The sequence below is a fragment of the Excalfactoria chinensis genome, chromosome 3 (genome assembly GCF_039878825.1).
Source record: "Excalfactoria chinensis isolate bCotChi1 chromosome 3, bCotChi1.hap2, whole genome shotgun sequence".
Classification (NCBI taxonomy): Eukaryota; Metazoa; Chordata; class Aves; order Galliformes; family Phasianidae; genus Excalfactoria; species Excalfactoria chinensis.
The window spans coordinates 80534572-80549910 of NC_092827.1; the positions used below are offsets into that span (position 1 = coordinate 80534572).

A 15339-nucleotide genomic window follows, 5' to 3' on the forward strand; every position below is an offset into this window, starting at 1 on the left:
TGCCTGCAAAATAGAAACAATCCACTACATAATGAATATTTGTGTCCCTGTTGCTTTTTCAGGTTTTTTTTGTTGTTGTTTTAATTTAAGATGTCATATGTTGTCAAAAATGCTTCTTCTTACTAGCCTCTCTGTGTCCACTGTTGACAAATAAAAGATTGTGTGTTTTTCTGTACCTTCATTCAGTAAGGCTGTGATTTGTCTCATGTAGTGCTGTGCAGTATGTATTCCTGTTTGAAGTCATCAAAATCAGACTGATGGTGCACCAAATCCTCCTTCTGTTAAAGAAATTGGAGAATTAACCCTGTCAATTTCCTACTTTGTTTGGTTTTGAGGAAGCAGGATAACCTCACAGAAAAATGTCAAATCTGTGTGGCTCTGCAGTATCTGTCAAAGAACTTAATTTGTATATGAAACTATGTGGCTCAAGAGTTGTAATGTGTTAGCCTTTCCAAGTTCTCTCTAGTACTTTCCAGACTAAATGATTGTCCTATTTTCTCTGGATTGTGATTTTTCTCAAGAAGTGGGAAGTTACTCTAAGTTCAATCCATGCCTTCCTCAAATTCAGTCTTCTCTGCAAGCAGATATCAGCTTTTTGGGAAGTTGTCCTCCAGTCAAAATTAAGTTGAGGCTTTAATTTTAGTTTGCTAGTGAACACTATTTTTATCCTTTCTTTCTTACGCAGTCCTCTCATTCTGATTTTGACTGACCCCTATAAAAAAGAAAGTGTCAAAAATGTAACTGAAACTGTAGTATTTAATTTGAGAGCATGAAAGCAGAAGTGGAAAAATTTATGACTTTGGAACTATTGAAAGTACATTTGAAGGAAAGTTGAAGTAAAAATGATTTCTGCTTTCATCCTTTGAAGATCAAAGTTGACATCTGATGCAGAAAAGGAGTCTGTGATGATGTTTGGAAGAAATCTCCGGCAGTTGCTTCTGACCAGCCCTGTGAGAGGTCGTACTTTGATGGGAGTAGATCCTGGATACAAACATGGCTGCAAGTTGGCTATCATTTCACCAACAAGTGAGTTTCAATATAAATTTTTGTTATTATTAGTTTTGGAAGGTCTGTTAAATTCATGTATTTAGCTACAGTAAAGAGTAGTTTCAAAAAGCTATGAGTGCTACTCCAAAAGTAATGCCTCCTATTTGTTGAAGCTGGCCCATGGCATCAGAGGTGGCTGTTGGTAATATGACAGCAGAGACTGCAACTTCCTGCTAGTATCCCATTACATGTTGTTGCCATGCAACAGGTGGTACCAGAGAGGCAGTCTGACAGAATAGTGTCTGTCTTGGGTGGTACGTATGAATGAATTAGGGGGGTAGAACTGAATTCCTCTATGCCAAAAAAAAAAATTGCTGAATGCTTCTGGATAATAAGGAGTAGATACGAGTACAGTGAAACAGTGAGTGGTACATTTCGGCAGTGGCAACAGTGATGTGGGAGATGAGTCGCATTCCAGATGGCCATGTAGCTTTTCACAGGTGTGGTATACAGACTCATGTTCATAGCTGTTGGAGATGCATAGCTAATGATGGTGACTGTTTTGAAAAATAGCATTTTGTAGCTGAGAATTTGCTCCATGAAGTAGTGTTTTAATATAATACATTATTAATATAATATGATGTTATTAATATAATATTAATAGTGTTATCTGTTGCAGTTTTCATAAAAACAAATAGGAGGCATTACTTTCAGAGCAACCTATGTTCATTTTTATCAAATAGATGTTTGTTTGCTTGTTAAGTTTTTTAGTGATTTCCACACATCCTGTCTTAGAAATTCGTTTCTTCAGATATAAGATTAAATTTTTTGCTTGTAGATTCTGATGTCTCTTGTGATATTATTACTCCTCAATAAAATAGAATTTCCAATTCCCTCAGCCTTCTTGAATATAGATTCAAATAGCTGTGTTTCTCAGCACTATGCAAAGAGCACACCTGGCATTTTTATTATTAGCAAAGAGTTTGAATTTAAGTGCTTTCTATGACTTAGCTTTTTCCTGGGTAGCATCTTGAACATCTGGACACTTCATCAGACCTTTTGGTTTGGGTTATATGTTAACATGAGAAGTCAGAAATGTTTTACTTGCAGAACTCATGTTGTTCAGTTTTTAGACAGATAAAAACCATAGCCTTTCCTGTGCATCCTAGTCTGATTTGGGGATCCATGCTGGTGCTGTGAGGAATTTTTTTCTTTTGTCTTTGATTTTTGACTGACAATATGCATACCCAGTGAGGGAATAAAAGAAGATATGCTCTTAATGTGTCTTAAAAAGGGAATGAAATGGAGGTAAATGGTTTCTAGCTTGCACTATACTGTTAACTATTAGTACTGTTTAATATAGGCTTATTTCCAAATTTGATATGGGAATATGGCAGGAGCAAGCCCTGAAGTTCTGGCGCTCCTGTTCTTCTAGTCCTTGAAATGGATTCCTAATTTTAATCTCTCTTTGGTGGATCTCTTTTTAAAACAAATAAATAAAAATCAGTAGACTGTAGCATTACCATTTGTAGAGGTGATCCTCCCCCTCTACTCTGCCCTGGTAAGGCCTCATCTGGAGTAATGTGTCCAGTTCTGGGCTCCCCAGTACAAAAAAGACAGGGATCTCTTGGAAAGAGATCAACAGAGGGCCACAAAGATGGCCTGGAGCATCACCCCTACGGAGAAAGGCTAAGTGAACTGGGTCTGTTTAACCTTGAGAAGACTGAGAGGGGGCCTGATCCAGGTCTACAAACATCTGAGGTGTGGGGGGCAAAGTGGTGAGGCCAGACTCTTTTCAGCAGTGTGTGGAGATAAGACAAGGGGAAATGGCCAGAACCTGAAGCATAGGAAGTTCTCCACAAATGTGCGCAAGAACTTCTTTATGATGAGTGTGACGGAGCACTGGAACAGGCTGCCCAGGGGATTGTGGAGTCTCCTTCTCTGGAGTAGTTAGTAGCTGTTAGTAAATAGCTTTTCTTTTTGTTGTTCTAGGTCAGATACTGCATACTGATATTGTATACTTGCATTCTGGTCAAGGATTTCGTGAAGCAGAGAAGATAAAAAGGCTTCTGCTACAGTTCAGGTATGCTGAGGAAACTTAAGTTTATTATTCTTACTCACTTAACATAATGAAAAATCTTTGCTGCGTTGATACTGGCTTTTGGTGGAATCAAAATTCTGTGAATTTTAATGGAATTATTCTTCTGTGTAGTTTAGAGCTTAGTTTTTCTTACTGTGTTCATGCTTTTTACCCTATGTATATGATAGAAGGATGTGTAATGAAGCATGACTAAGACTACATGCTATTAATGTCTTTCCATAAAGCCCTATCATTCTATTCATTTTTAGGATTCAAAATTAACGTTAAGAAACAAATTTAGACATGCTGTCTTCCCTTCTTCCCACCCTGAACCTACTCATTGATCATTTCCTATTCCAAAAGCCAGATATAATTTTAGAAAGAAGTTTGTTAAGCAAACAAAATCCTACCCAGATAGATCTCCAGATGGAACAGCAAATGGGGAACACAATTAAAAGGTGTTTTTTTTACATGCTTTGGGAACCTCAATGGATGGACATTTTGTCCAGTGGATCAGCTGCTGAACTGCCAGGGTATATGAGCCAGTTTGTTTTTTAAGCATTAGATTGGCTTTAAACATTATGATCTGGTGACTGGTTGGCTGTACTGGGTCAGTCGGAGACATAATCTGTAACTAAGATTCTGATTGCTTGGGCACCTATCCTTTTTCACGATTTATAGTCGATAAAGGAAATAGCAGGTAAGTTGGTCTGAGGACCAACGTGACCTTCCTTTTGTAAATATCAGTATTATTTTTTTTAACTCTTCAATTATCTTTTTAAGTCACGTTGTAAAGCTTTAAAGCAAAATTTTGTATTACTAGGAATATGTTTTTATTAAATACAGCCATTATGTAAAATAAGATGTATGGGTCATTGTGCATTGTGCATTGAGCATTGTGTGGAAAAAGTCTAAAAGAATAGTAGAAAATTGTTTTTTGTTTTTTTTCCTACCCCATTCAAAGCTGTAGCACTGTTGTGATTGGCAATGGCACGGCTTGCAGAGAAACAGAAGCTTACTTTGCTGATTTAATTATGAAGAAATACTTTGCACCACTGGATGTTGTTTACTGGTAAGATTACTTTGCTTTTTGTGGCGTTCAGCTGTTCAACCTATTTTAACTTAACAGCTGTTTTTAAGTGTAAGGTTGGTTAAGTGATCCTTTTTGTTACTTTATCTGTGTTTGAGTTGAGCTTGATCCATCCTTCTAGGCAAAGGAAAAGGGGTGTACCTTTTTTTTGGAGCATGAAGGTAGATCTGAGTCTCCAAAAAGCTCACTGAAGCAGTTTGTTTGCTCTTTTTGTAGTTGATTCTGTTGCTGTTATCACACTGAAGTGTGTGAGAATTGTAGCTCAAGGACTGTGCGATCATTTCTTGGTAAATCAAGTTTAACTACGAATGATAAACCTTGTGTTGTCACTTGTTGTGTGGAATACTTGCTAATCCTTTGGATATTAACCTGTCTGGAATTAAATACTTTGTGTATAGCTAGCAGAAAGTAGTGACGGTATTTGTCTTCTTTAATCTTAAAACATTATCCAGTAGTTTATCAAATTCTAACGATTTTACTTTTGGTTTGTATGGAACTGTACTGTAATCCTTTTTTTCCACACAGAATTGTGTCTGCTTTTTAAGAGACATAGGGATTTTCTGAAGTTGATAGGCAGTGTTTCTGTTGTGGTGGGTTGTTCTTTTTGTTAATTTGTTTTTGTTTGGGGGTGGGAGAGTTCTGCAAAGGATGGAGACTGTTCAAACTTCTGAGAAATAACACATCTGCTTCAGGAAACCAACTCCAAAACAGTGGATTTTTATAGTCAGTAGAAAATGAACGGCACTTCACACTGTGCATTTTGTAGCAAATATTTTATGTTAGTGTTGTTCACTTCATGCAGTTTAAACATCAGTTATGTTAACATAAGCGTTTTGTATGAAGGTAGTCATGATCTGATTCGTCAGAACATACAAAAATGAAAATAACTGTTTAGCTTGTACAGGAAAAAAATATTTCTGCTGTTCTGTGTCAGATCATTTTTGCATTCTTTTCTTGTTTTACTTTTACACTTTTAATATTGTAGAGCAAGATTATAGAATCTGCATGATAATATGGTATTGATTTTATTGGGGGGGGCAGCCAGTAGAGTTTGGAAATGGGAAAAAAACTTTAGGAATCTAAGGCAGAAGTCACGCGGTTTACCAAGTTAGTTGGGTTTTGTATTAGTATCTGATCATTTTCTACCTTTCATTTTTTCCAAAACTTTTGGTGAGAGATGTAGGGAAAATACAAGGGCTGCTCCAAAATTAATGCTTCTTATTTTATTGTGTTTCTCCATAATGTTGGAGATGGATGTTGGTATGAGTGGCAGCAGAGGTTGAACCTTCCCACCAGTATTTTATTACATCTTGTTGCCATGTGAGAAAAGGCAGCAAAGAGGGACTCTGACAGAATGACATCTGACTTAGAAGTGTGTATGAAGCAGTTGTGTGTAATTGAATTCCTCTGTGTGGAGAAAATGGCATCCATTGATGTCCATTGACACTTGCTGAATGTTTCTGAAGACCAAACAGTGGATGTGAGCACTGTCAGGTAGTGTGTGGTGCATTTCAGCAGTGACATGTTCTGGATGGTCACACAACTAAATGAGGAGCAACTTGATCAGCTCATCTGCATGAATTGGTAGATTATGTCCAGGGAACTGTGTACAGAGCTGAATACTGGCCTCAATGTGTAGGAAACAAAGGTGGCAAAGTTTGAATCAGGTGGATCCCACAAATACACAGCAGGAGCAGAAAGAACACTATGCAAGTTCATCAGGGCTTACTGAATAAATACAAGGCTGAAGGTGATGGTTTCCTGGAACACATCATTACTGGTGATGGGATGTGGTGTCACCAGTGTAACCTGGGGTCAAAACAGCAGTCCATGGAGTGGACTATACCAATCTGAGGAATATGGAGCACATTATCAGTTTTGGCTTGTCTATCTTACCATATCCACTATATAGTCTGAATTTGGTGCCTTCTAGCTTCTGTGTGATTGGGCTGATAAAAAGTAGATTGAATGGGCAACATTTTCCTATCAATGATGCTGTCATAGCAACTGTGAATCAGTGGGTTATCTCTGCTGGATGCAGATTTACTTGAGCATGGCATGCAGGCCCTTGTTCATTGCTGGCAAAAATACGTACCTAATGATGACAACTATGTTGAAAAACTTGCTCTATCAAACACTGTTATTTTACTCATTGTATTTGTTGTAGTTTCCATGGAATTAAATAGAGGAAGCATTACTTTGGGAGCAATCTACATATATAAATGCAATCCTCACCTTCAAGATTAATTCCTGGGAGTGAAAATTAGCAGAATTAAAAGTTTTTGCTTTTGTCCTGTGTTTATAGTTTTATTGTAGTAGAGTTAGTGGTTTTCTTCTTTTGCTCCTTTGTAACAAGAAGCTGGTCCTCACGTCAGGTTTTATATGTAGAACACTGAGATACTGCTTAGAAAATACAAAGTCAAAAACTGTAAGATTTTTGTTATCATTGTGTGGTATGCTATACATGACAACGGATTCTGTTGACCTATGTGGAGTCATGCTGTTTGTGTGTGCCTGTATGTGTTTAAGTTTATTTAAGTTGCCTGTATTTACTTAAGTTTATTCTGATTCTACGAAATAATCTGGATCTGCAGTCTTAGTGTGTTTTTTAACTGTTTAGACAGTTTATTTCTTGAGGATTGTGATTCACATGTTGCTATTTCTGCTAAACTAGTTTATGTGCATCTCTTTGCCTTAACCAGTACCGCAGTTGTCCAGACATGCTTCTGAATCTTACAAATTTCCTCTCCTTTTCAGCTCTAGAAAATCATCTTTTGATTTATGTTGTTTTCTCATACATATTTTTTTCACCATAGGGGAAAGTAAGAGTACATAGCCTGAGCACAGTTCAGTTTAATTCATTGGAAACCCACTGTATGCCTTTGGATCAAGTGAATTTAAATACGTTAGAACAGTTCATTATTAAGGATGTGCTTAGGCAATTTTAAATGAAAAATGAGATTACAAATCAAATGTTTGTACAGAAAAATAACAAAAACAGGCAAAGAAGAAAAAACCTCACTCACTATACTGAAACTTACAGACTGCATCAATTACATCTTACATGATACCTTTGGCAAAGCATTGTGCATCTTGGTAAAGCACTGAACATGTGAAGATAGAAATCCTTGCCTGACAAAACTGAACTCTTTGTTCTGTGCAAGTTTCAGAGAATTGCCAATGGTATTTACATTTGCAACCTTTTTCTTGTAGAAATCCAAATGTAAAATGACCAGACTTTGTTGTTTTATAGCATCTTAAAACCAAAGTCCCAATCAACTTCTTAAGCTGTTGCTCAGAAATGGCATTCAGTAAAATAGAGTGGTATTGCGTACTTTGGCTTCTCTGTCAAATAAAGTTTGTAATAGGATCCTAATTTTATTGTTTCCTTATTAGAAGTGGAGAACAGAAACAGAATTTAATGACATCTCTTCATACTATTTTTCTGTCCATTTCATCAAATGGGACTTGAATCACTTGTGTTTGGGGAAATGAGACAGTAATGTTGTTCTAGAAAGATGTTCAGTTGATGCATGCACAAATAATCTTGATAGGTGTGCATTATAATGAAAGTTAATGATGACAGTTGGACTAGATGATCTGTAGGTCCTTTCAAACCTGCTGATTCTATGATAACCAGTTGAATAATGATTGCATGTATGTGCATTACGTGCAGGAATATGCTGAAATTCTCTCCTGGGCTCAAGTCCTGTGCAATTGTTTCAGAGTTGTGCATGAGGATATTCCTTGACTTCAGAGTTTAACTCCAGTGAGCCCAAACCTCAACTAAAACACACAGCTAAAAAGGTGAAATAGGGTCAATAATCAGGTTAATTGATTGTCAGTTTAGAATATTTCAGTTTTATTGATATCAAAAGAGATTTCCCAAACGATTTTGTTTAAAGGAGCCAGTTTTTCTCAACCATTTTATTAGATGGCTACTTTCTATTTTTCTAGTGCTAATAAATAAACAAAATGCAATCTGTTATAATACCAGGTTCTCAGCATTGACAATTATTAAGTTTTTAATGAAGCTTTCCAGAGAGAAGTCAAATGAGTTAAGACAATGGTAGGAAATAAAGCATGTGGCATGCTTTTTCTTGTGGCTTTAAAACCTGTCTGGACTCAGTTTGACAGTTTTTGATTTAAAGGAAATATTTTTCACTATTTTTATAACCAACACACTTTCAGTACCTACATCCAACCTAAATAACTGCAGGACTCTTTTGCAAGTGCAGTTTTCCTTTTAAAGCTATGTTTATTGACTTAGATTAGAACTGGACTATAGCCCAGAGACAGTCATATCTAGTCTTCAGGTTTTTTGTTACAAATCAGTTTTTGTTACAAGGTTCAATAAATATTCTTGATTATTTATGTTAGTTCTATTGTGAGTCTTTGCCAAAGATGCATTGTATTATAACCAAAACAGATGTTCTCTTTTAGACAAGTGTATTTCTTTCAGCAGGACCAGAAATGTAAATGAAACAACAGCATGTTCAGCATTAGCACGGCAGATGATAAACTTTTAGGATTTCATTGACCATTTTGGATTAAATAAAACTCTCAAAAAAAAAACCAAAAACCAAACTAATCTTATTCCATATTTAGATCACTGCAACTGTTTTACTTTGATTGCTGCCTGTTCTGGGCATCTTGGAAATGAAACTGTTTAAATGACAGGTGAATACCAAAACTGGACACCACGAGCTGCTCAGTCATTGTGTTTGGAAAAGTGAAGTTGCAGTTAGTTTTTCATTCTGCCTCTGTGGTTGCATTGTCACAACATAAGCACTCCTATTCCTGCTTTTCTTCCGTTCTTGTTGTTAATGCACACTTTTAATATATTATTCCAGCTCATTTTTGGAAAATAAAGTAAGTTTGTTAGTTATCAGGCACTGCAGCTAGGGCAAATGTATTTTTACAGGGTTGTTTTCTAGGTGGCTTGGTGATTGTTTTCTGTTATGCTTAGATTTAACTTGGTTTGAAATCCTTTTCTCCTGCTTTCAGCAAAATCTTTTCTTGCTCTCAGGGCTTTATAAGCAATGTAATTAATAATTTACTGCTGTTTAAGTTCAAACACTTCTGTACTGTGACGAATAGAGGAAAGTCTGTAATGTCTTGTAAAGTTCTCATTTGGTTTTCTTTAATGTTTAAATTGTCTGCTATAGAATACTTAGTAAAGTTCTGCTAAGGTAGAATAGGATTGTTTAATACCTTTTGAAGTTGGACCTTGGTGGCAAGAAATTGATTTAGAAATGTTTGTTCTACGGGATTTCAGGTCCACTTGTATTTTATAGGTGTCTGCACATGCTTTAAATATCCTTTTCAATTTAAATGTGTGTTTTATGTTGTTGAATATCTACATTATGCTCTCTCAGCTTTAACAAATGCCACTTTCAAGTTCCATGCCTCTACATTTCTAATGTTACACTAGCTTAATTCCCATTACTTTTCTGCTTCATAGCACTCGCAGTTTGAAAGGGACCTAACATTCGGGTTCACATTATGATAATTAGGTTTCAAAGCAGTATGGGGGGATTAAGATGTCTGAAGTCTAGTTGCCGAATAAAGTTCAGAACTACTTGTAAAACTTGTTTAAGTGGTTAACAGAAGTGGTTTTATTTATTCAGTGCTCATGCAGCATTAATCCGTATTTCATCGGGTACCCATGGTGCTGTAACTCTAGATATGACCTTGGGACTTAATTTACCCCATCTCAGTTTTCCTTATTAATGTGCCATGAAAGAGGTACATGAAAGATAGCCAACATCAAAGCACCTTTTCAAATAAAGTGGTTGATATGAATCCTCTGGTATTTAACACTGTCTGTCAAATGTTTCAGCTGGTTTGCATCCTTTTACAAGCTATTGCTTGCTGCATTAATGCAGTTGTTTCAAGTCTGTTGAGAGTACAAAGGAGGTATGAATATGGGAAGCTTTATTCCTATTTCTTTTTGATTATCTTTTAAGTTGTTGTTTTTGATGACATTTATATGCTTGCACTTACGCACCTTAGGTCAGTAGATGCCTGATACGAAACACAGAAAATAGTTTGTAAAGGTTTTGTGAAAGGAATACATATTTCACAGAAACTGCAGACATCTGAAATATGCACTGAAGATCTTTTGTTCTGCTTTCACTTATTGCAGACTGTAGTGGAGTCCTAAACAAGAAAGAAATGAGGGAAAAAATAAGTTTAAAATGTGTGTGAAAACATTATCAATGAAAATATTTAAAATTCTGTGCTTTCCAACTGAACTGTATTCAGTCCCTTATCTAAAAGTAGTGTATTTGTAATTACTTACCACAACAATAAGACGTAACTAATGTGTATGTTTCAAATGAAAATCTTCTTTGTGTATGTTTATATTTGAGACTCTTGTAAATAGTATATCCACTCTGCATGGACACTTCATCCTCCTGTTATTCTTGATTATTCATCATTTTAGCTAGTAATTAGTCTAATATTCAGTACAGTGTGAACTGGAATAAGTGTCTCCATTCAAGATAGTATTTGATGTTTGTTCATAATGCATCCACAGTCTGGTATCAAAGATGAGTTGAAACTATAGTATTTAGAAAAGAGGAATATGGAAGTCATCTTGGATTTGAAAGCAGCCCTAGAAAGCAAAGATTGTCCTGACTATGTTACTTGTTTTAAAAGTTTTCTGTTACTGTAGAAATCATTGCAATCTGTGCTCCTTTCTTCTTTTATTTTCGTTACCTCAGAGGAAAAAAAAAAGGGGGGGGGGGGGGAGGGGAAGGAGGAGGTGGCAAGCAATAAAGAAACAGTGGGACAGGTGAAATAGGAGATGATAATTTCAGGTATGAATTTGAAGTTTTTAAAGTGAACTATATAAGTGATACACTTGAGAGATAATTATGGAATTCTACTGAATTCTATTATAGGCAAACAGATTTACAGTTTTTAAGATAGAAACCAAGTCTAGTTGGAAGAATGTCAGTGTGATTAAGAAGATTATGAATGCCTTAAGTACAGAAAGAGTGAGATCTATGGGTAGTCTCAACTTTAACAGTGCAAAGATGGGGAAGTGGTGATGAGCAGGAAGTAAATGTAAGGAATGAAAGAAATCTAAATCTTGAGGAAAAAGTCAGTTTTTCCAGAACAATACATCATGTTGTTTGACTTAGATGTTCGACAATATATGGGAAAATAGTTGGGGGGATGGGGGAGGAAAGGAAGTTATATGAGTAACTTCCCTTCTTTGTTTTCTCTTTCTGGGAAAGTCACAGCAACAGTAACATCGCATTTTAGAAGTTACAGATTTTGAATGTGTGAATGTCTTCAAGACTTTCTAAAGATACTAAAGAAAAAAGCAGAGAATTAACTTTTGTATAATTAGGGAAGATTTTGAGACAAAAGGCTATTAAGCTTGTGGCAAAATGTTTACAGATAGTTTTGTGTGCTATTCAATTGGAAACATACTGATCTCAAATCCGCTCCTGCAAATCACATAAGAACCATTCAGAATTATACATAGAGTCACAAGAAGAAATTGAAAAGGTAAAAGGTTATTCAGAGAAGACATACAAAGGATATGCAATGAGGAAGTGCTGCTATTTCTGCCATAAAAATTTACCGAGGCATGAAGTCTTGTGTTCAAAGCTACTTCCAAGTCCCAGGAATGATAGAAGAAAAGAAAAATGAATGACTAGATCTTAAATGTGCTAGATTGCTACAGTAAAGCAAACTAGCTCCTTTGCATGTGTGGTATTTTTGAGGTGGTACGGTATCTACTGGGTTTCTGTTTCAGACTGAAATGTTTTAGGTTATTGTTTAATATGGTTATAGCCTTTGGAAATCCGTGCTGTTTGGTCAAGTCTGTAAAGTTCATACCAGTTTGATTTCAAAGAGATTTCCGTGAAGGGCTTCTTTGATTCTTGAAAGGGTTGCTGAACCTTGGGGTGGCTATTGGCTCACCATCTCCTGAGAGTGTAACCTTACGAACAGGTGACTAGTTTCCTTCCTTCTGCATCGTGGACCTTTTTGTAAGATAGCTGTGAGCCATAGGATAAAAACAACTGGATTTAGACCTGAAAGTAATAAAAAGTAGAATGACTCAAAAATTCCTATTTGAAATAGGTGAAATCACATATAAGAAATTCTCCCTCTTGTTTGCATTTGCAGAACTTTGATTACAGGAACCTGAAAGATGGTTCACATTACCAATGTCTGTACATTTTACCCTGCTAGTCGTTGCCTGGGATGAAATAGCATGGCTCCAATTAAATGTGGTATTGCCATTCCACCAAAATCTTTGATACTGAGAAGTCAATGTAAATTAAAACTATTAAAATGTTAATTTGTGATTTGTAACAATATTGTCTTTCCAAAATAAGTGAGAGCTGAGGTATTTGTGATGTTATTCTGTTATTCTCTTACTTAGAAATGTCAGAAATACATGTGTGCTTGAAGTAACTTTGTCATTAAATGGCTGTGACAACTGGTAACTTTTCTACTAGTATAAATGCTAGGAAAACTCATTTAGGCTCTTCACTACGTAAAAAGACTCCAGGAGGCATTACCTGTGGAAACTTGTCAAGAGAAAGTTTAAGTGGAAGTATCAAAATATAAAGGAAGATTAATATTGATAGCATCCAGATTAAAATGATATAAATGCAAGACGTATCCCTTGATTTGTGAGGTACTAAGCCTGAGTGTTATGGCGCAGTCTGACCTGGTTGTATGTTTGGGTAGTGTTTTGTCTTTAAGCAGACATTCTCTTGGAACAGAAGAGGAAATTAAGTGGTTTTCCATTTGTGTGCGATTGCCAGTAATGTGTTTTTAGTCAAGTTGAGATTCTGCCAAACTTCATACCTATTCATTTGTGAAACTACGTTTGGTGTTCTGCATTTCAGCTCTTTTGGGGCTTCCTTTATTGTAATATACAGGTTTATTTATTTCTTGAAGCTTATATTATGCTATTATCATTGATGCTGATTGCAGAAGCTTGGGTTAGGTGGTCACGTTACATTAGGTTGCCTAGTGCTCAACATAATATATCTTAATTTCAGTGGCTTTAAACTGTCAGAGTTATCTTTGGGATTGAATTCTTCATTCTAGGTGTATTTGTGCAGATTTAGTGCATTTATATAATATATATTTTTAAAGAACAGTTAGAAATCTTGAAGAAAATTGAGCATATACACAAATACTGTTATTTAATGGGGAAGAGAGTTTATTTTCTGAAGTATTGGTGGTTTTTATCTGTCGTATCCAAAGTTTGGACAATACTCTGTCTCTACTGAGAATCTGTCCAGGTTTGTTTTGAGTAGTAAGCCTCTGCATAGCTGCTAACTAACACCCCCCCTCTCCCACCCCTCTGCCCCCTGTTGCCACAAGATCAGCTATTATAAGCCTCAATAAAGAGAATTATTTGGATTTTAGGGACATCTGAAAATTCTTCAGTAACTTTTCTGGGTCTGATAGCCTGAGAATTGTCTGGGATGAAGAAAACAATACAAGCTAGGGATCTTTTATTCTGTAGTTATATAAATTCTCATTTTTATCCCTCATTTCTGATTATTTGCTCTTGGAGCCTGTTGGCAGTGCAGAGCTGCTTTCTACTACCCATGTCACACATGAATCTGGTGTACTTTTGTTCAGTGCTGAAACTGGGAGCTGAGCTAGTCTAGGCTCATTTTTCATATCAGACAAGTGTATGGCAGTCTTAAAAGCTTCATGAATGACGCTGAAAGAAGCCACAGCAACAGGAGATGCTTCAGCACACTTGTGATGTTTTCAGGACATGAGAGGCAGAGAATATAGACGTGCTGTGTGTCTCAAAGGGCCTTTGAGTAGGTTATTTCAGCTTGAAAAAGGATTAGATTTAGATGACTGCAGTGTCAGGCATTTGTAACTGAAGGTGCCTATTGAGAGTAATTCCTTTCTATAACTGGATTCCAGTGGTTTTGTCAATGATGAGTAAGTGGAGGGAGTAAGAAATGATCCATTTGTCATAGAGTGTGATATGAAGACAAGAAAAAGGATGTCTGAAAATAGACATCAGAAAAGCACAAGCTCTGTGAAGCACCTCCTTCAGTACCAGCCCTTCTCACCGGCACAATGAGAACAGCTGGCACTGCGTAGGGAAAAGGAAGAGGAAGGCTCTTTTTCCTTTTCTTTTCAGTTTTGGTATAAGTGTGCTGCTTTGATGGCATCAGGTAGAGATGTAATGTATTTGTGTCCTTCTAAGCCATTCTGTATATTAGTTATTTTCCTTTCCTTCAAGTAGTCCTGAAAGCAAGTATGGAACTGAGACAGAAGTAGTGGTTTCGTTTTAATCCTGCTTGCAATTATAAGTAAGATTACAACTTCCAATTGTACGGTGTTATTTTGTATAACATCAAATGCTATTCAGGCAGCTCAGTTTTCTGTGGACCTTTCCAAATATAAAACTTTGGAGGGCGGGAGGAAAGAGAGATATCCATCGAGATGCCTCTATTAGCTATTGCAAATTTAAATCAGTGTTACATAAAAATTATCTTTCAATCTATATAATTGTTAGATTTCATTGCTCGTTTTTATATTCCATTATATTTGATCATTTTTATATTTCATTCTTGGCAGACGAGGCAACACGCCCACTGCCTTTTCAGCCCTTTTATTGGAGTGTGCTGGAAGTATCAGTTGAATAAAATACATTTTGACATTTGAACTTGACATCAGTGTTTCAGGGAAACAATTCAGACATACAGCTTCCCCAGATGATTCTCTTGTCACTACTATGATGTTGTATTGTAAATACGCTTTGGAAGTGGGCTTTCAGTAAAAGCAGTGATGTGTATATTACTTCTTCTGGCCTATTTTTACCTCGTAATGTAAAATTGCACCTCAAAGTTTGTTGTGTTTTTATTCAGATTATCTTCTGGAGGTTAGTTTGTCATTTTTAAGTAAATCATAGTAGATATTCCTGTGTTTCCTCTCAGTGATTCTCTCCCTGAAGATTTAACATTTTCTTTCTGTAAAAGTGAATAGAAAGAGACATTGTCAATTCAGATGTTGTAAAACAAAATAATTCTGAAATCATGATACAGTATTCTTTTAATGTGTCCTCTTTCTTTGGGTACCAACAGCAGCACCAAAGACTTCCATAGGAGTGCTTAGTTTCTTTCACAGAGATGCATTAGGCCATCTTCTTACTCTTTGCTGTTGCCCTGCC

The 15339-nt window shown here is 36.2% G+C and overlaps 1 protein-coding gene across 5 annotated transcripts in view; it reads left to right on the forward strand.

The window, feature by feature from the left end:
* SRBD1 (S1 RNA binding domain 1) overlaps positions 1–15339 on the forward strand; it is a 117718-nt gene that overhangs the window by 29057 nt on the left and 73322 nt on the right. For all 5 annotated transcript variants that reach the window (XM_072332269.1, XM_072332267.1, XM_072332268.1 and 2 more), the window contains 3 exons: positions 869–1026; positions 2980–3070; positions 4032–4139. In XM_072332269.1, coding sequence (XP_072188370.1) covers positions 869–1026; positions 2980–3070; positions 4032–4139 — 357 coding nt within the window. The remainder of the gene's footprint in view (positions 1–868; positions 1027–2979; positions 3071–4031; positions 4140–15339) is intronic.